The sequence below is a fragment of the Macaca thibetana genome, chromosome 1 (assembly GCF_024542745.1).
Source record: "Macaca thibetana thibetana isolate TM-01 chromosome 1, ASM2454274v1, whole genome shotgun sequence".
Taxonomy (NCBI): domain Eukaryota; kingdom Metazoa; phylum Chordata; class Mammalia; order Primates; family Cercopithecidae; genus Macaca; species Macaca thibetana.
In genome coordinates, this window is record NC_065578.1 from 27,395,299 (window position 1) to 27,421,838 (window position 26,540).

At 42.2% G+C, this 26,540-nt stretch overlaps 2 protein-coding genes across 12 annotated transcripts in view; one reads left to right on the top strand and one right to left on the bottom strand.

The window, feature by feature from the left end:
• The window catches only part of LOC126958026 (dnaJ homolog subfamily C member 8), a 614,804-nt gene that overhangs the window by 241,555 nt on the left and 346,709 nt on the right, over positions 1 to 26,540 (bottom strand). The gene's annotated exons all lie outside the window — the stretch shown is intronic.
• PHACTR4 (phosphatase and actin regulator 4) overlaps positions 1 to 26,540 on the top strand; it is a 146,079-nt gene that overhangs the window by 58,490 nt on the left and 61,049 nt on the right. For 3 of the 11 annotated variants that reach the window (XM_050794752.1, XM_050794762.1, XM_050794827.1), the window contains exon 1: positions 9,730 to 12,977. The exons of 7 other annotated variants lie outside the window; for them this stretch is intronic. In XM_050794752.1, coding sequence (XP_050650709.1) covers positions 12,932 to 12,977 — 46 coding nt within the window. In that variant the 5' untranslated portion in view covers positions 9,730 to 12,931. Of the gene's footprint in view, positions 1 to 9,729; positions 12,978 to 26,540 lie in introns of those variants that run through there. One more of the 11 variants, XM_050794771.1, reaches the window with a different exon arrangement.

Genomic DNA, 26,540 nt, shown 5'->3' on the forward strand with positions numbered 1-26,540 from the left:
ACTAAAAACAGTATAGTATTTGGCCAGACGCAGTGGCTTACACCTTTAATCCCAGCACTTTGGGAGGCAGCGGGATGTGGATCACTTGAGGTCAAGAGTTCGAGACCAGCCTGGCCAACATGGTGAAACCCCGTCTCTACTAAAAATACAAAAATTAGCCAGGCATGGTGGTGCGCACCTGTAATCCCAGCTACATGGGGGCCTGAGGCAGGAGAATCACTTGAACTCAGGAGGCGGAAGTTGCAGTGAGCTGAAATTGCGCCACTGCATTCCAGCCTGGGCAACAAAGCGAGACCCTGTCTCAAAAAAAAAAAAAAAGTGCTATAGTGTTAGGAAGAAGACAGAGGAAGTTTAGGAATGTGTTGTTTACTGCGGGTCTTCACTTATACGTCATCTTCCCACTGAGGCCCTTCCACTCACCCAGTTTATAATTTAGCACCCTCCCTTTCAGCCCACCTTATTTTCCTTTCCTCCCGTTTTTACTCTGTGGTACTTGTCACCATCTAATGTAATAGGAAGAGGGCAGGGATTATTTTCCCCTGTTGTATTCACTGCTGTGTCCCAACACCTAGCATAATAACTGACACATTAGAGGTACTCAGCAAATATTTGTGGAGTGAATAAATGAGGGTTGTGGTTTCTCAATAATTATAATCTAATTCATTTAACACTTATTTTGCATATAGCAAGCATTGAATTAGTTATATAGAGTACACTATGGTCACTACCCTTTCCATAGTAAAACATTTATTTATTTGTGAGCTTAAAATCACTGACAAAAAAATTTAGAAAACTAAAAACTGAAAACATTTCTTTGAACCATTATTTGAAACAGAATGTTGAATCGGTTAAATCATTGGTTGGAAGGGACCTTGGCAATGATTTGAATCAATTGTCTGATGTCACATGGTGGTTTAAAGTTCCATCAGTGTCATTTACATCCTCTTCTCATTTCCCCTTTTCCTTCATCCCACAACATATGAATCTTTTTGCTCACTTATTTTTTCTACATCTTCTCATCTCCATTCAGCTAGTTCTCACCTTCTTCTAGGCCTACCTTTCCCACTGACTTTACTGGACCCTAAGGAACTCCTCAAATCCCTATCCAAATCTTTCACCTATATTAACTGAAACTTTCCTGTTGATTATGATTTCTTATAACTCCTTCCTCAGTTCCAGAAGCTTCTCCCTATCCCCTGGGATATCCTCAAGAGCTTATTGGCCAGAAAACCAAAACTTGAAAAGAAAACAACAAGGCAAAATCCCTATAGCTCCAGTTTCTTAGAGTGTGATCTTTCATTTTGTGGAGCTGAAAGCTGTCCTGCTGGCATAATTTCAGTTTCTCTTGCTAATAAAAGTCCAACGTATTGTAGGTTTTAAACATATACATTACTTCGTGCCTACCATTATTGAGAGAAGAAGAGATAATGTAGCTTCTGTGACATAAAAGCATAACAGAACCTCTCCAGTTTTTCCTAAAGAACTGTGGTGGTTTAATTTAAACTATTGGGGAGGTGGGGTTCATTTATATAGAGAATCTAAATGGAAGGAGAGGAACCAAAATATATTAAGCACCTCTAATCATTAGGTAGTCTTTGGAAATTTTTCTTATTTAATTTTTATAACTCTATGAACAGTTTTCTTCATTTTACAGATGTGTAAACTGAAGTGCATGTAAGTAAAATAATTTTCCAGAGTAACCTAATCAGTAAATGGGAAAGCTGAGATTTTACATAGTTATATGACTGTAAACCCTGTGCTTTTTTCCATTGGTAAACCATGCTGCCTTCTAGAAGTGGAGGCAAAGGAGGGAACAAGAGTTATAGTGTTTGATGTAGAATAGGAGGCAGTTTGTTTTTTGCATCCAATGAGCTAGCCACAGAAATAAACCAGTATTATTTGGGGTAAGTGGCATGAGTATCTGGTGATTCCAATGGCCCTGCCTTAACTTTAACCTTCTGTCACTTTCAGCCTGTTCTTCAGGCTAGTTCACATGAAGTACAAACACTTCCTACTAAGGATCTTGAGCCTCACAGTTGTGATTAAATGAGGGAGTATGTGACGGTTCATATGACAAATCTATCTCCTTTGTTACTACTTGCAAAGCAGTATGTTCTCAAAAACCACATGAACATATTTTTTTTTCCCCCACAAAAGTAAGAGTTTCACAGCAGCTCCTAGGATTGTGTGGAATGATAGAACAGTCTATAGTCTCGACATTTTTTCTGGCCTCCATGAGAAAAGTTCTACTGTTGGAGGTCAGAAGAAATGTAGAGATGATGGCCTATCCATGGTAGAATAGTGGATGAATAGTCTACCTTGGATGAATATAGTGGATGAATATTCTACCAGGGTAAAATAGTCTATGGTAGAATAGAATCTCTGAGAAAAGCTTAAAATTAAAGAATGCTGTTTCTTTCCTTATACTCAAGATTAATAACACTCGGTGCATGTATACTGTACATCATGTGTGACAAGCATTGAGAATTTAAGGATAAATACATCATGGGCCCTGCCCACAAGGAGTTTCTAGCTTAATTGAGAAGTCTGAAGATTACTGCAGTTCAGGCTGGTGTACTTTATAACAGAGTATGAGAACTTAGGCACCATGCAAACATATATTGGTAGGTGTAAGTGTGTCTAGCTTTATCCTGAGATCAGAGAAAAACTTTTTTTTGGTGGTGTGTCCAGAAAAACCATAGTTATGATTAGCTCTTTACCTCTCCAGTATTATCCCTTGGTGCTTGTACCTTTTTCTCACTTCTGTCATCCCTCCTATGGCTGACTCTTTCAGATTCTTTTTTTTTTTTTTTTTTTTTTTTGAGACAGAGTCTCGCACTGTCGCCCAGGCTGGAGTGCAGTGGCACGATCTTGGCTCATTGCAAGCTCTGCCTCCTGGGTTCACACCATTCTCCTGCCTCAGCCTCCTGAGTAGCTGGGACTACAGGCACCCACCACCACACATGGCTAATTTTTTTTTGTATTTTTAGTAGAGACAGGGTTTCACCATGTTAGCCAGGATGGTCTTGATCTCTTGACCTCGTGATCTACCCGCCTCGGCCTCCCAAAGTGCTGGGATTACAGGCGTGAGCCACTATGCCCAGCTGACTTTTTCAGATTCTAGATGTCACTTCATTTGAGATATTTTCTGTTGCCAGGCACTGTGGTTCACACCTGAAATCCCAGCACTTTGGGAGGCTGAAGCAGCAGGATTGCTTGAAGCCAGGAGCTATAGACCAGCCTGGGCAACATAGGGAGACTCTGGCTCTACAAAAAAAAAAAATTGTTTTAAAGCCATGAGTGGTGACGTGCACCTGTAGTCGTACCTACTTGGAAGGCCGAGGCAGGAGGATCGCTTAGACCCAGGAGTTTGAAGCTGCAGTGAGTCATGATCACACCTCTGCACTCTAGCCCAGGTAACAGAGCAAAACTCTGCCTAAAAATAAAAATAAAATTTATCTGACATCAGGACAAAGCTAGACACACTTATACACACCAATATGTGTTCGCATAAACCTAAGTATTCATACTCTGTTATAAATCCTGTTGTCTTTTCTTTTTTTTCCTTTTCTTTCTTTTCTATTTTTTTTTTTGAAACAGAATTTCACTCTGTCCTGCCCACGGTGGAGTGCAGTGGCTCGATCTTGGCTCACTACAACCTCTGCCTCCCGGGTTCAAGCAGTTCTCCTGCCTCAGCCTCTTGAGTAGCTGGGATTACAGGCATGCACTGCCATGCCTGGCTAATATTTGTATTTTTAATAGAGATGGGGTTTTGCCGTGTTGACCAGGCTGATCTCAAATTCCTAACCTCAAGTGATCCGCCCACCTTGGCTTCCCAAAGTGCTGAGATTACAGGTGTGAGCCACCGCACCTGGCCTAAATCCTGTTTTCTTGAGCTATAATCACCTTATGGGCAAAAACTGTTTTTTTTAGTACCAGCATAGTGCTGGGCACACAATTAGGGTTCAGTAAATTTTTATGAGAATTCTGCTTGAGTGATTAAGGAAAGTCCCACACAGAGGTAGCAACAGTTGAGCGAGTTCTTTTTTTTTTTTTTTTTTTTTTTGGTAAATTTTTTTCTTTTTTGAGGCTGGGTCTCACTCTGTCTCCCAGGCTGGAGTGCACTGGTACAGTCATGGCTGACTGCAGCCTTGACTTCACACAGTTCTTAATGGATGGGTAGGAATTTGCCAAATGGATCTAGGAAAGAAATTCCTGGCAAAGGGAGCAATTTGTACAAATAGATGAGAAGATGAAGAGTTTGCAGATTACTAGCAAGGCTTTCTAATTTCCACATGTAGGATGTTACCTCCCGTAACTATCCAGTGCTGGCCAGCCTAGAGTAGATCATGGGGTAAAGAAAAGAAAGCTGCTCTTTCCCCTAATTATATATTCAGAGGTTGAAAATTAGTCTTTGATGTGAATATGTATTTGTATGATTTGCTAGTAATTTCTGTTGGTCATCGTGTCCTAGAGGAAAGTGACTTCTTCCTAACTCCTCGCTGGAGTTTACCTCCCTCAGACATCTCAGGCCATAAGAAAGAAGTATGCTGAATTAAGCTGAGGGAGCTATAATTAAAATAGTCAAGAGCTGATTTTCCTAGGTAATCCAATTTGTATTCGTACTTCAGCATAAAAATACATTCAATTTTAAGCATTATACTCCTGTGATTGATCTTGTAAAGTGTTTATTAAAAATACAGGCTGGGCACGGTGGCTCGCACCTGTAATCTCAGCACTGTGGGAGGCCGAGGTGGGCGGATCACGAGGTTGGGAGATTGAGACCATCCTAGCTAACACGGTGAAACCCCGTTTCTACTAAAAAATACAAAAAATTAGCCGGGCATGGTGGCAGGCGCCTGTAGTCCCAGCTACTCGGGAGGCTGAGACAGGAGAATGGAGTAAATCCAGGAGGCGGAGCTTGCAGTGAGCCAAGATCATGCCACTGCACTCCAACCTGGGCCACAGAGTGACACTCCATCTCAAAAAAACAAAACAAAACAAAACAAAAAATATATAAACATGGGGCCAGGCGCAGTGGCTCATGCCTGTAATCCCAGCACTTTGGGAGGCCGAGGCAGGTGGATCATGAGGTCAGGAGATCTAGACCATCCTGGCCTCCCAGTGACTAACATATAAGAAGACAATCAAACTATATTTTGTTCAGGAAAAGGAAGATAAAGTCTTCCACATCTTCTGGATGGAACCTGGGGAAGATATTCCACAATGTCTTACTGCTTATAAACAATTTTAACAAATCAGCATTAGTTTAGTGGAGGGAAGGAACAATTCATGGCTTCCTGATGAGAAATTCAGTTCACATTTATGTGGCCTACTTTGGAGCAACTTGTGCTGTTAGGTGATGATCTTAAGTTTCTCTGTTGAGCACTACCTGTGGAACTGTCCAAATCTAGGCTTTTAGGAAAATAATATATTGGCCGGGCACAGTGGCTCATGCCTGTAATCCCAGCACTTTGGGAGGCCGAGGTGGGCGGATCATGAGGTTAGGAGTTCGAGACGAGCCTGACCAATGTGGTAAAACCCCGTCTCTGCTAAAAATACAAAAATTAGCTGGGTGTGGTGGTGCACACCTGTAATCCCAGCTACTCAGGAGGCTAAGGCAGGAGAATCACTTGAACCTGGGAGGCGGAGGTTGCAGTGAGCCAAGATCGCGCCACTGCCCTCCAGCCTGGGCGACACAGCGAAACTCTGTATCAAAAAAAAAAAAAAAAAAAAAAAAGAATATATTTGGTATGCCCAGCAATTTATAGGTTATACGTGGTAATTAGAAACAGTTCTTTAATAAAACAAGGACTGCTTGGGTCGGGTGCAGTGGTTCATGCCTGTAATCCCAGCACTTTGGGAAGCTGAGGCTAGAGGATCTGCTAGAGGATCTGTCTCTCTCTCTCTTTTTAAAGTAAAACTTTAAGGCCGGGCGCGGTGGCTCAAGCCTGTAATCCCAGCACTTTGGGAGGCCGAGACGGGCGGATCACGAGGTCAGGAGTTCGAGACCATCCTGGCTAACACGGTGAAACCCCGTCTCTACTAAAAAATACAAAAAAAAAAAAAAACTAGCCGGGCGAGGTGGCGGGCGCCTGTAGTCCCGGCTACTCGGGAGGCTGAGGCAGGAGAATGGCGTAAAAACCCGGGAGGCAGAGCTTGCAGTGAGCTGAGATCCGGCCACTGCACTCCAGCCTGGGCGACACAGCAAGACTCCGTCTCAAAAAAAAAAAAAAAAAAAAAAAAAAAAAAAAAAAAAATAAAGTAAAACTTTAATTTTTTTCTCCCACTAGGATCTGTTGAGTCCAGGAGTTTGAGACAACCTGGGCAATATAGTGTGACCCTGTCTCTACAAAAAAAAAAGTTTAAAAATTAGCTGGGTGGGTGGCACATGCCTGAAGTTCTAGCTACTCAGGAGGCTGTGGTGGGACGATTGCTTGAGGCCAGAAGTTCCAGTGAGCTATGATCGCACCATTGCATTCCAGCCTAAGTGACAGAGCAAGACTCTGTCTCTAAAGAAAAATAAAAATGAAAAAAGACTCTTATTAGAGGGCTTTAAGTGCTGTCTAAATCTCAATGGTAGCTTCAGTTGCTTTGCCTATTAAATCTTATTTTTCTAAGGTGTTTAGTTTTTTTTTGAGAAGGGGTCTCACTCTGTCATCCAGGCTGGAGTGCAATGGCACGATCTCAGCTCACTGCAACCTTTGCATCCTGGGCTCAAACAATCCTTCTGCCTCAACCTCCCAAGTAGCTGGGACTACTGGCATGTGCCACTATGCTTGGCTAATTTTTGTATTTTTTTTTTTTTTTTTTGTAGAGATGGGGTTTTACCATGTTACCCAGGCTGGTCTTGAACTCATGTACTCAAGCAGTTCACCCACGTTGGCCTCCCAAAGTGCTGGGATTAGAGGCATGAGCCACTGCACCTGACCGAAGGTTTCTTGCTCTTTCCCTAAATAGAATAGGAAGAGAATCACAAATTTTAATTCTGCTACTTCCCCTTGAGGCACTAAGCTGTGAAGAGTAAGTACTCTAAAAAGGGAGTATCTTATTAGCTAACAAATAACAAGAGATACCTGTCTACTTCTTACAAAGTTAAAGTGAGACTTCCTTTTAAATTTCTAAAACATAATGCGACCGGGCACGGTGGCTCACGCCTGTAATCCCAGTGCTTTGGGAGGCTGAGACGGGCGGAATCACGAGGTCAGGAGATCGAGACCATCCTGGCTAACACGGTGAAACCTCGTCTCTACTAAAAATACAAAAAATAAAAATAAAAAAATTAGCCGAGCGTAGTGGCGGGTGCCTGTAGTCCCAGCTACTCGGGAGCCTGAGGCAGGAGAATGGCGTGAACCTGGGAGGCGGAGCTTGCAGTGAGCCGAGATCGCGCCACCGCACTCCAGCCTGGGCGACTGAGCAAGACTCCATCTAAAAAAAAAAAAAAAAACCAAAAAAACCATAATGCATAGAAGACTAAAATGAACTCAAGGCTTTATTGTTAATTTTAATGTCATTGGTGTGCCAGTATCGTCCTACATTTCTGCTTGTCTGCTTACCAATTAGCACAGAGTAAATACTGATTGTTAGAAGAAAAATTAAACATGATTGTCAGGGAGCATGTAGTGTCTTGGCACATAGGCAACAGACTTAGCATTTCTTTCTTCTTTTCTTTTCTTTTCTTTCTTATTTTGAGACAGTCTCGCCCTGTTACCCAGGCTGGAGTGCATTGGCATGATCTCAGCTCACTGCAACCTCCGCCTCCCAGGTTCAATCGATTCTCCTGCCTCAGCCTCCTGTATAGCTGGTACTATAGGCGCCAGCCACCACGCCCGGCTAATTTTTGTATTTTTAGTAGAGACGGGGTTTTACCATGTTGGCCAGGCTGGTCTCGAACTCCTGACCTCAGGTGATCCTCCTGCCTCGGCCTCTGAGAGTGCTGGGATTACAGGAGCAAGCCACTGCACTGGGCCTAGACTTAGCATTTCTCTTTATTTTGTTTTTTATTTTATTTTTTTGAGACAGAGTCTTGCTCTGTTACCCAGGCTAGAGTGCAGTGGTGCAATCTTGGCTTACTGCAACCTCTGCTTCCTGAATTCAAGCCATTCTCCTGCCTCAGCCTCCTGTGTAGCTGGGATTGCAGGTGCCCGCCACCACGCCCAGCTAATATTTGTATTTTTAGTAGAGACGGGGTTTCACCATGTTCGTCAGGCTCATCTCAAACTCCTCATCTCATGATCTGCCCAGCTCAGCGTCCCAAAGTGGTGGGATTACAGGCGTGAGCCACTGTGCCCCGCCTAGACTTAGCATTTCTGAGAGATTAGTTGTAGAGTGTGGACTTCCTTGGAAAATGAATATTTCTTTTGGAGCTTAAAAATTCTTGGCCATTTATACAAGAGCTTCAGTGAGTCTGGGAGTCAGAATAAGGATACCTGGATTTTAGTTCTTGCTCTGAGCAAGGCATTTAACCTCTTTGAACCTCAGTTTCCTCCTTCTGCAATAAGTAGGAGATTGAAATTGAGCCAAATGATCACTAAGAATCCTTTCATTCTTTTTTTTTTCTTCGAGATGGAGTTTCACTCTTGTCGCCCAGGCTAGAATGCAGTAGCCAGTAGCGCTATCTTGGCTCACTGCAACCTCTGTCTCCCAGGTTCAAGTGATTCTCCTGCCTCAGCCTCCTGAGTAGCTGGGACTACAGGCGCGCACCACCATGCCCGTCTAATTTTTGTATTTTTAGTAGAGATGGGGTTTCACCATGTTGGCCAAGATGTTCTCAATCTCCTGACCTTGTGATCCGCCTACCCTGGCCTTCCAAAGTGCTGGGATTACAGGCATGAGCCACTGTGCCCAGCCCTTTTCATTCTTGAAGTTTTATTGCTACTCTCACAATATTGTAGAATCAGCAGTGAGCCATGACAAGATTTGGCTTTTATTTTATTTTATTTTATTTATTAGAGACAGGGCCTTACTTTATTGCACAGGCTAGTCTCAAACTCCTAGGCTCGAGGGATCCTCCTACCTTCACCTCTCCAAATGCTGGGATTACAGGAATGAGCCACTGTGCCTGGCCTTTTACATTTGGCAGGTGGTTTTTATTTTGGCATTTAAATTTGGCAGATGGTTTTAGCAGCTCTACCTAGATCCATAAATCTATCTTGTTATACTCTTGTATGGTCATGTCTACATAGATTAGAAGGTACTGTTTCTGGGCTGTGTGTGTGTGTGTGCATGTTCAATGTGCCGGGTTTGAACTTACCCAAATATTCAAGGTAATGCTTATATCTGGGTCCTTCCATTTGCTTAATGTTTCTATACAGCAACTGGTTGTGTTCAGACTTTCTCTCTGGCCTGCTTCTTCCAACTTGCTCTCTGGAGTCATACTCTTGACCTGGCCTCTCCTTTCTTGATTTGCATTTATTGAGAGGTTTTCAGGTCCCAGGAACATTACAAAGCACTTCATTTCTGTTCATGTCATTTAATCCTTACAAATTCCCTGTACTAGTAATTTTTTTTTTTTCTTTGAGACAGGGTCTCGCTCTGTTGCCCAGGCTGGAGTGCAGTGGCATGATCGTGGCTCACTGCAACCTCTGCCTCCTGAGTTCAAGCGATTCTCATGCCTCAGCCTCCTATCTGGGATTACAGGCATGTGCTACCACTCCCAGCTAATTTTTGTATTTTTAGTAGAACCGGGGTTTCACCATGTTGGCCAGGCTGGTTTCAAACTCCTGACCTCAGGTGACCTGCCCGCCTTGACCTCCTAAAGTGCTGGGATTACAAGCGTGAGCCACCACTTTCAGCCTTGTACTAGTAATTGTTGTTGTGTAGTTTTATAATACTAGAAAACTGAGACTTAGAGAGGTGAAGTAACTTGTCTTGAGTTAACACTTAATAAGTGGTAGAGCTTGAATTAAAATTTCAGTCTGACTGCAAAGTTCATGCTCATAAGTAATATACCATATTGGCTCCATGATGATGATGATGATGGTGATAATGATGTTGTTAATTACAATATGTTGAGCACCTCCTGAGTGCCAAGCAATGCATTTGCCACCTTTTGCATTCCCATTTTACAACAATGGAAACTGCTCTTGCTATGGTCTGCTTTTATGCTAATAAGTATAAGTACCTAGGTTCCAAAGTATTGGGCATTATTAAATTGAATTGTGCTTTCAGTGCATTTTTCCTTTTACTTTCTTTCCTGTTTTAATGGTCAACATCATAATGTTTTTCTAATTACTACCAATATTAACAATTTAATGTTGTCTGAATGTTTCTGCACTTTTTTCCCTCACTGATGCCTTAGCATTGAGGTTTTCTTTTTTGTTACCTTTGCTGTTTTTTTCTCTATCAAAAACAGATAATGGGGCTAAGATAATAGAGAAGAGAATGTACCAAGGACGGGCTAAATACGGGAAAGTTCAGATGCTAGAAATCTTCTGGGATCTCAGTTTGGAGACTAAAGATTTAAATGAAAAACTCCCTTTTTTTTTTGGTAGCTGTCTTTTTTAAAAAATTGTTTTGGCCGGGCGCGGTGGCTCAAGCCTGTAATCCCAGCACTTTGGGAGGCCGAGACGGGCGGATCACTAGGTCAGGAGATCGAGACCATCCTGGCTAACACGGTGAAACCCCGTCTCTACTAAAAAATACAAAAAACTAGCCGGGCGAGGTGGCGGGCGCCTATAGTCCCAGCTACTCAGGAGGCTGAGACGGGAGAATGGCCCGAACCCGGGAGGCGGAGCTTGCAGTGAACTGAGATCCGGCCACTGCACTCCAGCCTGGGCGACAGAGCGAGACTCCATCTCAAAAAAAAAAAAAAATTGTTTTAATTTTTTTTTTTAGAGACAGGGCTCACTATGTTGCCAAGGCTGGACTCAGACTCATGGGGTCAAGTGATCCTCCCACCTCAGCCTCAGTCTCAGTCTCAGTAGCTGAGACTACAGGTGCACGCCACTCCACCCAGTGGTTGCTGTCTTTTATTGAAGGAATATTAGCGCTTTGGTACTTACTAGCTTGGTGATATAAGACACAGGATTTGACCTTACTAGCCCTAGTTTTCTTATCTGAAAATAGGGTAAATAAATATACCTCACAATGCATGGTTAGTTGTGGTGATGATTAAATGCAGTAACCAGTGTAAAACTCCTTAATATATTACTCAAAATTGTTAGCTTCCTCTTTTACCTTCAGATGTTAGTGGAATAATCTAGGTTATGTGGAGGTTATGTTAAGGTTGTGTTATGTGTGTCTTTTTAACATTTAGAAAATTTGGTGTTACTATACTAAATAAAAATTTATCAAGCTGTATCCTTAATATTTATGTACTTGGCTGTATGTAAGTTAGTTATGGATTAAAAAGGAAAAATCAATGTGCAAATTGGACATTCATTTGCTGCATGTGATTAGGTGATATTTCTATGTATTATGCCCAGCATGTAGGGCTACTCTTTGTAATTTCTTATTCCCCAAGATCATATGGAGATTATTGATTTTTAGCAGGAAGAGACTATTATATAATGCCTTCCAAATATTTATTTCAAGTTTATTGTTTTAGTAAGCAGATTTTCAGAAATAGTTGTCCGTATTCTCAGAAAAGATATATTCAGTCCTAAAATATTGTTTCTAATGTTATTAATTCCCAGTGCATAGATCTCACCTTGCTTTGGGCATGCCCACCTATAGGTAGGAAATAAAATTTTAGAATAAGTAGCATGTCTTAGTCTGTTCAGGCTACTATAACAGAATACTATAGACTGGGGGGGCTTAAACAAACATTTATTTCTTTTATTTTTATTTGTTTATTTTTGAGGCAGGGTCTTGCATTGTTGCCTAGGCTGGAGTTCAGCGGTGTAATCACAGCTCACAACTCACCTCTGGGCTCAAGCAATTCTCCCACCTCACCTCCCCTCCCTCCAGTAGCTGGGGGCTGCTGGCACACGCCACCATGCCTGGCTAATTTTTAAATTTTTTAGAGTCAGAGTCTCATTATGTTACCCATGCTGATCTCAAGCTCTTGGGCTTAAATAATCCTTCAGCCTTGGCCTCCCAAAGTGCTGGGATTACAGGCATGAGTCACCAGGCCCAGCCACAGACATTTATTTCTAACAGTTCTGGATACTGGGAAGTCCAAGGTCAAGGTACCAGGAGACTGGGTATCTGTGAGGGCCTTCTTCCTGGTTTCCAGACAGTTGTCGTCTTGCATAGCCTCACATGATGGAAAGAGAGAGCTGTCTGGGTCCTTTTTGATAAAGTACTAATCCTTTTAGCAAGGGCTTTACCCTCAATGACCTAATTATCTCTCAAAGAACCCACTTCCTATACCATCACACTGGGCGTCAGAATTTCCATATATAAATTGTAAGGGGACACAAACATTCAGTCCGTAACACAGTGAAATCTGATATTTTGAGGTAAACCTGTGTCTAAAACACACCTTTGAATGGATTACTGCTCCCATTAGCCTTTTACTCATAACCATCCTGGTGTTTTTGTGTGATTAAATTTGTAAATTCTTTGGTGTACTCTTGAGCAGGCTCCCTTTCTTCTATGACTCAGAGCCTGGAGAGTTCCAGCCAAGCTCAAAAGTCAGGAACAGGGGGTGTGGACTTTTGGGCTATGCCAGTCAGCAGCTAGAATGTGGTTGGCAGTCTCCTCCCCTTCCTGCACTTCAGCTCTACACAGTGTGCATTCTGGAATGACAGGCATTCCTGGGTGAAGAGAGCCAGTGTGAAGAGAGTTTTGTAAGAACTGTAAGTGCCCAGGCTGTATGGGAAACAGAAACTTCAGCAGATGAACTGACCTTATGCCATTTCCTGATGTTTGGCAGTGACATGAAAGAGGATCGCATGTCCCCTCTTTATGTGGATTTATCTTTTATGAAAAGTTTGCTTTTGTCCAGGACAGTTTGTTGTCGTGAGATACATCAGACAATATAATCATGGGGCAAGCCGATGTCTCCAGACCGGTAAATCCAGATGCAGTTGGTGAGTAATAGAAGGCAGAGAAACAGAAAATCTTGACAGAAGCAAGGCAGATTTACAGGTGAACTTGAGTATTTATGCGAAGTTAAACACGAGAATGTTGATGATCCCAACTTTGAAATGTTTATGTTTGTGAAGAATGAATGAAGTCATGCAGAACATGGCGAGAAACTTAAAAAAATTAGGTTTTTTAAAACTTAAAACCTTAAAAAATTTAGTTTATTAATTTATCACTCACAGTTTTGTTTTACTTGATCTCTTTGAAGTTTTTTATATTATATTGCTAAGGAATTGTCTGTTAATTTCTTGCCGTTACTAAAGATAAATGCTACAGAAATGTATTTAGAATTCAAAGATATTTTGCTAGTATTTTACAAAACTTGGAAAATAGAACTGTTAACTTCTATAGACAGAACCACTTTTAAGAATTAAGTTTTTAGACTTGGTTATACATTTTCCTAATAAGTCTCAGGCATTTTCCATTGCGCTAGTGTTTCCTTTTCTCTTAAGTCAATGCTTTGATATAAACTTTTCTGAAGTTGGTACATTTGAAATGTTACTGCCTAAGGGATAGCTAGAGACCAAGCTGATTGTGAGTATAGCTCAGAATTTCAAATCTTCTACGTGCAATGGTAGTCACTTGTCACTGCAAGCTCATTTTCCTAATCTTGTAGGGTTTTATATAAGATGACAATCATAAATTGGGAAAAACAGTTTTAAGCGGATGTTCATTAAAGGGTTGATTAAATATAAACAAAACTAGGGAAAGCCTGTGAATCATTTCTGGACATTATAATATTTAAATAAGATTTATACCTTCACTTGGATTTATGGAGAAGCAGAAAACATGTTCAGTCCTAGGCTGTGTTTTTTGTTTTTTCAGAAACAAAAAATGTTGGTGACTTTTAAAAAATGCATAAAGTGTGGAAACACAGGTAACACTCCCAAATGTTTCGTAATGTAATGAGATTTTGTTTCTAAGGGTAGTATTTTCACCTGAGAACTTCCTAGATGAAATATCTTCAGCAGTATTTTTCATGTGTTACTGACACTGAGGCACATGGATCACAAAGTGAGTCATTCAGCAACAAATTTTCAGAACTGAAGTCAGGACTTGACTCACTTTACCTTGATCACTAGGGCTGTGTCTTTATCAATTCATTAACTCACTTAAAAAAATGAAATGTTGGCCGGGCGCGGTGGCTCAAGCCTGTAATCCCAGCACTTTGGGAGGCCGAGACGGGCGGATCACGAGGTCAGGAGATCGAGACCATCCTGGCTAACACGGTGAAACCCCCATCTCTACTAAAAAAATACAAAAAACTAGCTGGGCATGGTGGCGAGCACCTGTAGTCCCAGCTATTCGGGAGGCTGAGGCAGGAGAATGGCGTAAACCCGGGAGGGGGAGCTTGCAGTGAGCTGAGATCTGGCCACTGCACTCCAGCCTGGGCGACAAAGCGAGACTCCTTCTCAAAAAAAAAAAAAAAAAAAAAATTGAAATGTTTCATAAATAGAAAAAGGTATAAAGAAAAACATAAAGAATCATCTGGGACCACTACCCAGCCTAACAGATGAAATTTAGAACATAAAGATAAACCTCATCTTATCCTTCTCTTCTGCATTCCCTTCTGATGACATTTTGCTTCTTTGTTTCCAGAATTAAACATTCTCCTATATTTGATAAATAACTCACTTTTGGGCCATAAATTCTCCTGTGGTTTCTATGCCAAACAGTAGTTGTTTGTTAGCAAGTATAGTAAGGACTCAATGCTGGGCATTTATCTATGAGATGGAAATGAAAGGGCTTTGAAAAACAATAAATTGTAAAGCAAGTACAATTTAGTGGTAAGTGGTGGTATTTAAGAAGAATGTCCATCTAACATCTATATACTGTATAAAAAAGTTCATCTGAGTGAAGTTTGGTATTTTTATGCTTCTGAAAAAAAGTAAGAATCAAATTCATCAATTCTTTTTTTTTTTTTTTGAGATGGAGTCTCACTCTGTCGCCCAGGCTGGAGTGCAGTGGTGCGATCTCAGCTCACTGCAACCTCTACCCCCCGGGTTCAAGTGATTCTCCTGCCTCAGCCTCCCAAGTAGCTGAAATTCATCAATTCTATTCCTACCAGTAGCCCTAATGAAAGACATTTGAGGAAGAAATAGAAATCAGGAGCCTAACTAAGGTTTTTATGTTTCCTCTGGATTTAATTTTGGGGTTTTACTTCCTATTACCTAGATAATAAGTAGTTGACTATAAGCTATTTTCATGGACTGACTCCATTATTGTGCTATTTATAATTCAGGATGTATTCTTTTTGAGCAGATCAGGATCAGGTTATGAAGGTTTAACATTGAAAACCTTGAGAACTATACCAATTCCATTAAAGGTTTTCACCAAACAACAGTTTCTTCATTTAAGTTTAAAAGCCTTTATGTGGGTAGCTGATTGGAAAATCTTACCAGATTATTTGGAATGATAAATGTACAAAGTAAATTAAAACCTAAATTATTTGTTTACTCTTCTAGGCCTATGATATAGCACTTAATTTTGAGCTTTGAAATTAACAGTGCTAGGTTTGACAAGTCAACTGATGCAAAACACATGATGAATATATTGAATTGATTTATTATTACTTTCAGGCACTGTGAATAACAGAGAGGCCCCTGTGTAGATACCATTCATGTCTAGGCCCTCAAGAAGTTTGTTTTGTAGTTGAGAATTTAAAATATGAAAAAGGTATCCAAAATATTTATATATATTTTTTTAAATTAAGGCATACTTCTTTTTTTTTATTTGATTTTTTTTTTTTTTTTTTTTACTTAAAAAATTTATTTTTGTAAAAATGGGGTCTCACTGTGTTGACCAGGCTGGTCTCCAACTCTAGCCTCAATTGATCCTCCCATCTTGGGCTCCCAAAGTGCTAGGATTACAGGTGTGAGCCACCAAGCCCATCCCACTCCTTTTTTTAAGTTAATTGATTCCCTTGACTTGTAATGGAAGCCCAGAGCTATTAACCAAAGAGTCTGCTTTCAAATAAATAATCTTTGCGTGAGGACTCATATGCAAATTTATGAGCTATTACAACCATATCCAACCAGAGTTTCTACTGTAGGATCTTTCTGGCAACCGGTAAACTGAGTATTTGAATGTAGATTAGGAATCTGTGCTGTGGTATCCATTCAAGGAAATATGTTCTCATCAGTTAATTGAAAAAAATTATCCTTAAATAAAATATGTTCATAGGAGAAGCATGTAGATTTATCTAGATAAAGCATTGCAGTTGGGGCAGAGCACATTAGTTCATGCCTATAATCCCAGCACTTTCGGAGGCTGTCGCAGGAGGATCACTTGAGTCCAGGAGTTTGGTACCAGCCTGCGCAACGTAGGGAGACACCGCTTCTACAAAAATAAAACTTTAGCCATTGTGGTGGTACTCATCTGTAGTCCCAGCTACTTGGGAAGCTAGGTGGGAGGATTGCTTGAGCCTGGTAGGTTGAGGCTTCAGTGACTCATGATTGCCCCTCTGTACTCCAGCCTGGGTGTCAGGGAGACACTGTCTCAAGAAAAAGAAACACAAACTTTCAAATCCTACTTGGTAGTTCTTAATGAACATAAAAACTGTTTTTTGCTTACCAAAATTCTTTACTATGTGTCATATTAAAACAACTAGCTAATTATCACATATCCTTAAATTAGGCACAAGACCAAAGAATTTTTTCAATAGATTTTTTATTTTTAAACGTTTTTTTTTTTTTTTGGCCGGGTGTGGTGGTTCACGAAGCCTGTAATCCCAGCACTTTGGGAGGCCCAGGTGGGAGGATCATGAGGTCAGGAGATTGAGAACATCCTGGCTAACACGGTGAAACCCTGTCTCTACTAAAAATAGAAACATTAGCTGGGCATGCTGGTGCGTGCCTGTAGTCCCAGCTACTCGGGAGGCTGAGGCAAGAGAATCGCTTGAACCAGGGAGGCAGAGGTTGCAGTGAGCCAAGATCGCGCCACCGCACTCCAGCCTGGTGACAGAGCCAGACTCTGTCTCAAAAAAAAAAAAAAAAAAGGTTTTGTTTGTTTGATTGTATATTTATTTATTTACTTATTTTCGAGATGAAGTCTCACTCTGTCACCCAGGCTGGAGTGCAGTGGCGTGATCTCGGCTCACTGCAACCTTTGCTTCCCAGGTTCAAGTGACTCTCCTGTCTCATCCTCCCGAGTAGCTGGGACTACAGGTGCCCACCACTAAGGCTGGCTAATTTTTGTATTTTTAGTAGAGATGGGGTTTCACCATGTTGGCCAGGTTGCTCTCAAACTCCTGACCTCAAGTGATCTGCCTGCCTTGGCTTCCCAAATTGCTGGGATTACAGTTGTGAGCCACTGCCCTGGCCAATTTATTTTTTTTTAATTGAAAATAATTGTACCTGTTGATGGGATACATAGTGGATATTTCAATATGTACGATGTGATTAGATTAGGGTAATTAGCATATTCGTCATCTCCAATATGTATTATTTATTTGTATTGGGAAGGTTGAAATACTCCTCAGCTGTTTGAAACTATATATTATTGTTAACTATAGTCATCCTGAAGTGGTATAGAACACTAGAACTTTTTTCTCCTATCTAGCTATAATTTTGTATTCTTTAACAAATCTTTTCCTATCCTTCCCTTCCTGTTATCTCTCCCAGCCTCTAGTAGCCTCTGTTGTACTTTTTACTCCTATGAGATCAACTTTTTTTTAGCTTCTGTGTATGAGTGAGAACATGTGGTGTTTAACTTCCTGTTCCTAGCTTATTTCACTTAAAATAATGTCCTTAGTTCCATCCATGTTGCTGAGAATGACAGGATTCCTCCCTCCCTCCCTCCCTCCCTCCCTTCCTTCCTTCCTTCCTTCCTTCCTTCCTTCCTTCCTTCCTTCCTTCCTTCCTTCCTTCCTTCCCTCCCCCCTCCCTCCCTCCCTCCCTCCCTCTCTCTCTTTCTTTTTTTCTTTTTCTTTTCCTTTTTTTTTTTAGGCAAGTCTCACTCTGTTGCCCAGGCTGGAGTTCAGTGGCATGATCTCAGCTCGCTGCAACCTCTGCCTCCCAGGTTCAAGCAATTCTCCTGCCTCAGCCTCCCGAGTAGCTGAGACTACGGGCACACACCGCCACACCCAGCTAATTCTTTTTTTTTTTTTTCTTGAGACAGGGTCCCACTCTGTCACCCAGGCTGGAGTACAGTGACACAATCACAGCTTACTGCAGCTTCAGCCTCCTAGGTTCAAGCGATCCTCCCACCTCAGCCTCTCAAGTAGCTGGAACTATAGGCACATGCCACCACACCTGGCTAGTTTTTTTGGTTTTTGAAGAGACCAGGTCTCACTCTGTTGCCCTGACTGGTCTCAAATTCCTGGACCTGGAATCAAGTGATCTTCCTGCCTCAGCCTCCCAAAGTGCTGGGATTACAGTTGTGAGCTAGTATACCTGGCTCATTCTTTTTTGTGGCTAAATGGTATTCCATTTTTTATGTATACCACATTTTCTTTATCCATTCATCTGTTGTTGAACACCTAGGTTGATTCCATATCTTGGCTGTTGTTGTAAACATGGAAGTGCAGATATCTCTTCAGTATAATGATTTCCTTTCCTTTGGATGTATTCTCAGTAATGGTATTGCTGGATCATACGGTAGTTCTATTTGTAGTTTTTTTTGAGGACCCTCCATACTGTTCCCCATAGTGGCTGTACTAGTTTACATTCCCACCGACAGTGTATAGCGTTCCCTTTACTCTGCACCCTCACCAGCACTGGCTACTTTTTGTCTTTTTGATAATAGCCTCCTAACTGGGGTGAGCTGATACCTCACTGTGGTTTTGATTTGCATTCACCTGATGATTAGTTATGTTGAGCATTTAAAAAATATATTTGGCCTTTTTTTTTTTTTTTTTGAAACAGAGTCTCTCTCACTCTGTCGCCAGGCCGGAGTGCAGTGGTGCGAGCAGTCTCAGCTCACTGCAACCTCCAACTCCCTGGTTCAAGCTATTCTCCTGCCCCAGGCTCCCAAGTAGCTGGGATTACAGGCACGTGTCACCATGCCCAGCTAATTTTTGTTTTTTTTTTTTTTTTTTTTTTGAGACAGAGTCTTGCTCTGTCGCCCAGGCTGGGGTGCAGTGGTCGGATCTCAGCTCACTGCAAGCTCCGCCTCCAGGGTTTAGACCATTCTCCTGCCTCAGCCTCCCGAGTAGCTGGGACTACAGGCGCCCGCCACCTCGCCCGGCTAGTTTTTTGTATTTTTTAGTAGAGACGGGGTTTCACCGTGTTAGCCAGGATGGTCTCGATCTCCTGACCTCGTGATCCACCCGTCTCGGCCTCCCAAAGTGCTGGGATTACAGGCTTGAGCCACCGCGCCCGGCCAATTTTTGTATTTTTAATAGAAACGGGGTTTCACCATGTTGCCAGGATGGTCTTGATCTCCTGACCTTGTGATCCGCCCGCCTCAGCCTCCCAAAGTACTAGGATTACAGGCGTAAGCCACAGCCCTTGGCCTGTTTGGCCATTTTTATGTCTTCTTTTGAGAAATGTCTCTTCAGATCATTTGGTCTTTGCCATTTTTATATTATTTAATTGTTTATTTATTTATTTAATTTCTTCGAGGCAGAGTCTCGCTCTGTTGCCCAAGCAGAGTGCAGTGGCACAATTTCGGCTCACTGCAACCTCCGCCTCCCGGGTTCAAGCAGTTCTCTGCCTCAGCCTCCTGAGTAGCTGGGATTACAGGTGCCTGCCAGCACACCCAGCCAGTTTTTGTATTTTTAGTAGAGACAGGGTTTCACCATCTTGACCAGGCTGGTCTTGAACTCCTGACCTCGTGATCCACCTGCCTCGGCCCTCTGAAGCGCAGGGATTGCAGGCGTGAGCCACCTTGCCCAGCCATATTTTATTATTCTTTTTTAAGACAGTCTCGCTATGTGCCCAGGCTGGTCTTGAACTCCTGGGCTCACACGATCCTCCCACTTCGGCCTCCCAAAGTGCTAGGATTACAAGCATGAGTCACTGTACCCAGCCCTTCCTAATTTTAATTAGAAGGACCAAAGATTTTTAATAAATTCTTTCCAACCATTTGGTTTAGAACTTTCCTCCTCTGTCTTTCCATTTCACCTCTCTTTTTTTTTTTTCCTTTTTGCCCCTTCATTTACCCTAATTCACTAATTAACTTTTCCCCCCACTTTTCTTTTGCGTAATAATACATTGCTATAAAAGATACTGTATATTCTCTTTCCTACATTCCTTTTCTATCACCATTTGATTTATTTTCTCTGAAATTTGGAGTTATGGGGTTCTCACCCTTATGATAATGGAAGTAGTTTTTGGGAATGTGATTTGGAAATATATCATCCCCCATCTCTACAAAAAAATGTAAAAATTAGCCAGTCGTGGTGGTGCACACCTATAGTCCCAGATCTTCAAGAGGCTGGGATGGGAGGATCACTTGAGCCCAGGAGGTTGAGGTTGCAGTGAGCCATGATCATGTCTGCAGGCTGGGCAACAGAGCAAGACTATGTCTGAAAAAAAAGAAAGGAAAAGAAATACATTATCACTTAGAGGCAAAATCCTAAGGAGATTGCTGGATGAATAAAATTTAACATAGCTACATAACAACAATAAAACAGGAGTAAATAATAGGTTAATTTAAAATAAAGTACTTCATGGGATTTTGTAGAAAAAGTCTTAGTAGTATTTGGTTATCAGAATTAAAAAGACATTTCTCATACCTGTCTGCTGTTTATCTAACAGTAAATGCTTCCTTTTAAGAAGAAACAGGCTTACTTTTCTCATGTAATCCAGTGTTCAGGAGGAGGTGGCAATATAAGGGTCTGTCATAAACTCCTTAAAGGATTCTCTGTTATTATCAAATTTGGAATACCAACCAAAAATTTTTGATCCCTCTCTCTGCTCCAGTGGATTTTCTAAATACACTATTGATAAGGTTTGGCTCTAGGTCCCCAACCAAGTCTCATGTTGAATTGTAATTCCCAATGTTGAAAGTGGGACCTGGTGGGAGGTGATTGGATCATGGGGTGGATTTCTCATGAATGGTTTAACACCATCCGCTTAGTACTGTATTCAGGATAGTAAGTTCTCATGAAATCTGGTCATTTAAAAGTGTGTGGAGGCTGGGCGCGGTGGCTCATGCCAGTAATCCCAGCACTTTGGGAGGCTGAGGCAGGCGGATCACGAGGTCGAGAGTTCAAGACCAGCCTGGCCAACATGGTGAAGCCCTGTCTCTACTAAAAATACAAAAATTAGCTGGGCATGGTGGCACGTGCCTGTAGTCCCAGCTACTTGGGAGGCTGAGGCAGGAGAATCCGTTGAACCCTGGAGGCAAAGGTTGTGATGAGCCAAGACCACCACTGCACTCTAGCCTGTGCAACAGAGTGAGGCTCCATCTCAAAAAAAAAAAGTGTGTGTGGCACCTGCACCCTTGCTCTCTTGCTCCTGTTCTGGGCCATGTGACATGTCTACTCCCCCTTCATCTTCCAGCATGATGGTAAGCTTCTGCAGCTTCCCCTGAAGCCAGGCAGATACTAGCATCATTCTTCCTATACAGACTGCAGAACCATGAGCCAGTAAAACCTCTTTTCTTTATAAATTACCCAGTCTCAGGTATTTCTTTTTATTTATTTATTTATTTATTTAGAGTCTCACTCTGTTGCCCAGGCTGGAGTCCAGTGGCATGATCTCAGCTCACTGCAATCTCTGCCTCCTGGGTTCAAGTGATTCTTTTACTTCAGCCTCGTAGCTGGGACTACAGGCACGCACCACCATGCCTGGCTAATTTTTTTTTTTTTTTTGAGACAGAGTCTCGCTCTGTGGCCCAGACTGGAGTGCAGTGGTGCAATCTCGGCTCACTGCAAGCTCCGCCTCCCGGGTTCACGCCATTCTCCTGCCTCATTCTCCTGCCTCAGTCTCCCAAGTAGCTGGGACTACAGGTGACTGCCACCACGCCCGGCTAATTTTTTTTGTATTTTTAGTAGAGACGGGGTTTCACTGTGTTAGCCAGGATGGTCTCGATCTCCTGACCTCATGATCCACCCGCCTCAGCCTCCCAAAGTGCTGGGATTACAAGCGTGAGCCACCGCACCCGGCCAAATTTTTATATTTTTAGTAGAGACGGGGTTTCGCCATATTGGCCAGGCTGGTCTCAAACTCCTGACCTCAGATGATCCTCCTGCCTCGGCCTCCCAGAGTGCTGGGATTACAGGTGTGAGCCACTGTACCCGGCCTCAGGTAATTCTTTATAGTAATGCAAGAATGGACTAATAGACCTATTATCACAACATACATGTGTATTTCCTCTTTCTTTCTTTTTTTTTTTTTTTGAGACAGTCTCACTCTGTCGCCCAGGCTGGAGTGCAGTGGCACGATCTTGGCTTACTACATCCTCTGCCTCCTGGATTCAGGCGATTCTCCTGCCTCAGCCTCCCAAGTAGCTGGCATTACACGTGCCCACCACCATGCCCAGTTATGTATTTCCTCTTTCTACTTGCAAGTAAACTTTGGAAAGTTTGAAGGTTTTTTCCCATGAGTGAATAGCTTATATTCTGGCCCTTCACTATAAAAACATACCCTTAACCTGGAATTTTTTTATCAGAGCAATGTGCACATTAAGTTGCCAGTGGTAAAGCAACATCACTACTTGATACAATCATGGGCAGAAATCTGTGTTTTTCCAGAGGTAGAATCTCAGACATAACTGTACCTGCAAGTTCAGAGAGAGAGACCTTCCACCTATCTTCTCCTGACTGCTTTGCCCAATTCTTTCTGATTCCCAAAGGTCAGAGCTATGCAGTATTTCCACAGGAAGTTGTGGGCCTTCTCTAGACAAAGCCTGCTTTGTTCATTAGTGGCAGGTTTACTTTCTGTAATTTTGCCGAAGTTTTCTGAAACAGTTCTTTAAAGCCAATAATAATCCTCTTTTAGAAGGCAAAAATAAGTTCAGTAGTGTAAATACCATAAATGAATGTTCTACATTTACAATGTTCTGATACTGTGGAAAGGTTGTTTATAGCAAATCTGTTTCCAGCTAGGTGGGCTTAAAAATAGACTAAACCATTATATTATGAAGATACTTGGTACTTCTTCATAGTGAAGTGTATATATACCTTGGAATAAAATCATACATCGGCCGGGCGCGGTGGCTCACGCCTGTAATCCCAGCACTTTGGGAGAACGAGGCGGGCAGATCACGAGGTCAAGAGATCGAGACCATCCTGACTAACACAGTGAAACCCCGTTTCTACTAAAAATACAAAAAAATTAGCCGGGCGTGGTGGCGGACTCCTGTAGTCCCAGCTACTCGGGAGGCTGAGGCAGGAGAATGGCGTGAACCCGGGAGGCGGAGCTTGCAGTGAGCCGAGATCGCGCCACTGCACTCTAGCCCGGGCGACAGAGTGAGACACCAAAAAAAAAAAGAAAAGAAAAGAAAAGAAAACCTGATAAGGTATAAAACATAAAGATAGAATTCATACAGATCCAATAACTTTTGTTACTTATTACTAAGTCAAATAAAGCGGGGGGAAAGTGAGGCTATGCTGAAAACTGTTTTCTGTGGATTCCCGTTGCCTGTGCCTTATCTTGCCATCAACGTGGATGATTAAGAGGTAAGGCATGGTAGCTCACACACTTTGGGGGACTGAGGCAGGAGGATTGCTTGAGGCCAGGAGTTCGAGACCAGCCTGGGCAATATAGCGAAACCTGATCTCTACTCAGAAAATTAGCCAGGTGAGGTGGTATGCGCCTGTAGTTCTAGCTTCTCAGAAGCTGAGGCGGGAAGATTGCTTGAGCCCAGGAGTTCAAGGTTACAGTGAGTTATGATCATGCCATTGTACTCCAAGCTGAGTGAAACAGTGAGACAGTGTCTCAAAACAAAACAATAACAACAAAAAAAAAACTGGCTGTGCCGGGTGTGGTGCACCCCTAGAGCCCCAGTGATTTGAGAGGCTGAAGCAGCAGGATTACTTGAGACCAGGAGTTTGAGGCTGCAGTGCACCATGATCGCGCCCCTTAATAGCCACTGCACTCTAGCCTGGGTAACATAACCCCATATCCAAAAAATATATATATATGTATAATAAAATAAAGAATTGGTTGTAAATCTAATTCTAAAATTAACATTATCTTTGACCTAGGACATATCGTTTAATCCTGTTTTATATCTCCATCAAGTTATACAGGTATAATATGCATCTATAGTAAATAGTTAATGAATATTTTATCTGAAGATGAAAGGTGCTAAGTGGTTTTTATAAATATCATACATTTATTTAAAAATCACAGCCAGTGGCCAGGCGCTGTGGCTCACTCCTGTAATCCCAGCACTTTGGGAGGCCAAGGTGGGTAGATCCCTGAGGTCAGGAGTTGGAGCCCAGCCTGGCCAACATGGTGAAACCCCGTCTCTACTAAAAATACAAAAGTTAGCCGGGTATGGTGGCGGGCATCTGTAATTTCAGCTACTTGGGAGGCTGAGACAGGAGAATCCCTTGAACCCAGGAGGCAGGGGTTGCAGTGAGCTGAGATCATGCCATTGCCCTCCAGCCAGCGTTACAGAGTAACACTGTCTCTCAAAAAAAAAAAAAAAAAAAATCGCCCCTGAAATTTGTATGAACCAACTACACTTGCACTTAAAAACTTCAATTAAATATTGACTAGGAAAAATATGGTGGTTGAAGAAACTACTAGAACTCTGCATAGTTCATGATATAAGAAACAAGCCTATGATATGTGGGGTGCTACAACTTGAATAAGGGAGTAAGTAGTTTAAATACCAGGCCTGGTTTCAGGGTACTACTCAAACAGGAAACTCCAACTGTAATTTGGTTAGTTATCTTCCACTCCCAGCCTCCGCCCCCTCCAGAAAACACCAAGACTGTCAACTCTGTGACGTGCTTTCCTAATGGCCTGTAGCTACATGACTCAAAGAAAAGGTGTTTTCTTTGGAACACACAATTATAAAACTATACCCAGCATCCTACACCCTGATATCTGGCAAACAAAGGGAAATTTTTTTTTTTTTTTTCACTCATAGAAAACAGAATGGGGCCATAGGCCATTTAAAATGCCGTAACTAGTTTAAACAGAAACAACAGGATATCCAAATGTGACTGCCTGCCTATATTTTCTCTGTCAAATTGGAAATTAGAGGGAGCATTTTATAAAATCAGAGATGCTGAGAACAAAGATTTATATGCAAAATTGGCATATGAACAGTTTCAGGCTCATTTTTCTTAGTCCTTTATTAGTATAGAACAAATTTGGGTGTACGTATATCATTTTTTAAAAAATAGTGATGATTTCTGGATACCTGAGTATAGTTTTTGTTTGTTTGTTTGTTTGTTTTTTGAGGCAGGGTCTCCCTCTGTCACCCAGGTTGTAGTACAGTGGCACGATCACAGCTCACTGCAGCCTCAACCACCTGAGCTTAATTAAGGAGTTCCCTCACCTTAGTCTACCAAGTAGCTGGGACTGCAGGTGCATGCCACCACGCCCAGCCAATTGTTGTGTCTGTGTGGTTTTTGTTTTGTTTTGTTTTGTTTTTGAGAGGGAGTCTTGCTCTGTGGCCCATGCTGGAGTGCAGTGGAGTGGTCTCAGCTCACTGCAACCTCTGCCTCCCGGGTTCAAGAGATTCTCGTGCCTCAGCCTCCTGAGTAGCTGGAACTACAGGCACGTGCCACCACACCCAGCTAATTTTGTTTTTTTGTTTTTTGTGTTTTGTTTTAGTCGAAACAGGGTTTCATGTTGGCCATTCTGGTCTCAAACTCCTGACCTGAAGTGATCCACCCACCTCAGCCTCCCAAAGTGCTGGGATTATAGGCACAAGCCACCACACCCAACCTAATTTTTGCATTTTTGTAGAGATGACGTCTCAGTATGTTGCCCAGGCTGGTCTTGACCTCCTGGGTTTAAGCAGTCCACCCACCTGGCCTTCCAATGTGCTAGGATTACAGGCGTGAGCCACTGCGCCCGCCCGGCCTGCTCTTTGTTCTGTAATGTATTCATCTGTCAGTTTCTCTTTGTTTCTGTTACAGTTTCTAAACATTGCAATTGAATCTTCTTGTTAAACAGAAATTCATACTGAGAAGCTTGAAGCTTGGACTATTGTAGCAGGGTTTTTTTTTGTTTTTGTTTTTTATTTATTTTTAGATAAAGGGTATTGCTGTGTTGCCCAGGCTGGAGTGCAGTGGCTATTCACAGGTGCAATTATACATAACACAATACAGCCTCAACTCCTAGACTCAAGCAATCCTCCTGCCTCAGCCTCCTGAGTAACTGGGACAACAGGTGCATATCACTGTGCCCTGTCCAGTGTTATTGTAGCAGTTTTAGAGATAAATGGCTTAATTAGATCTAGTCAGCCACTGCTATGAAGGACTTATGCATTAATTTTTTTTTTTTTTTGAGACAGGGTCTCACTTGTTGCCCAGGCTGGAGTGCAGTGGCACGATCACAGCTCACTATAGACTCAACCTCCTGAGATCAAAGGATCCTCCTGCCCCAGCCTCCCAAGTGGCTAAGACTATAGGCAAGCACAACACCTGGCTAATT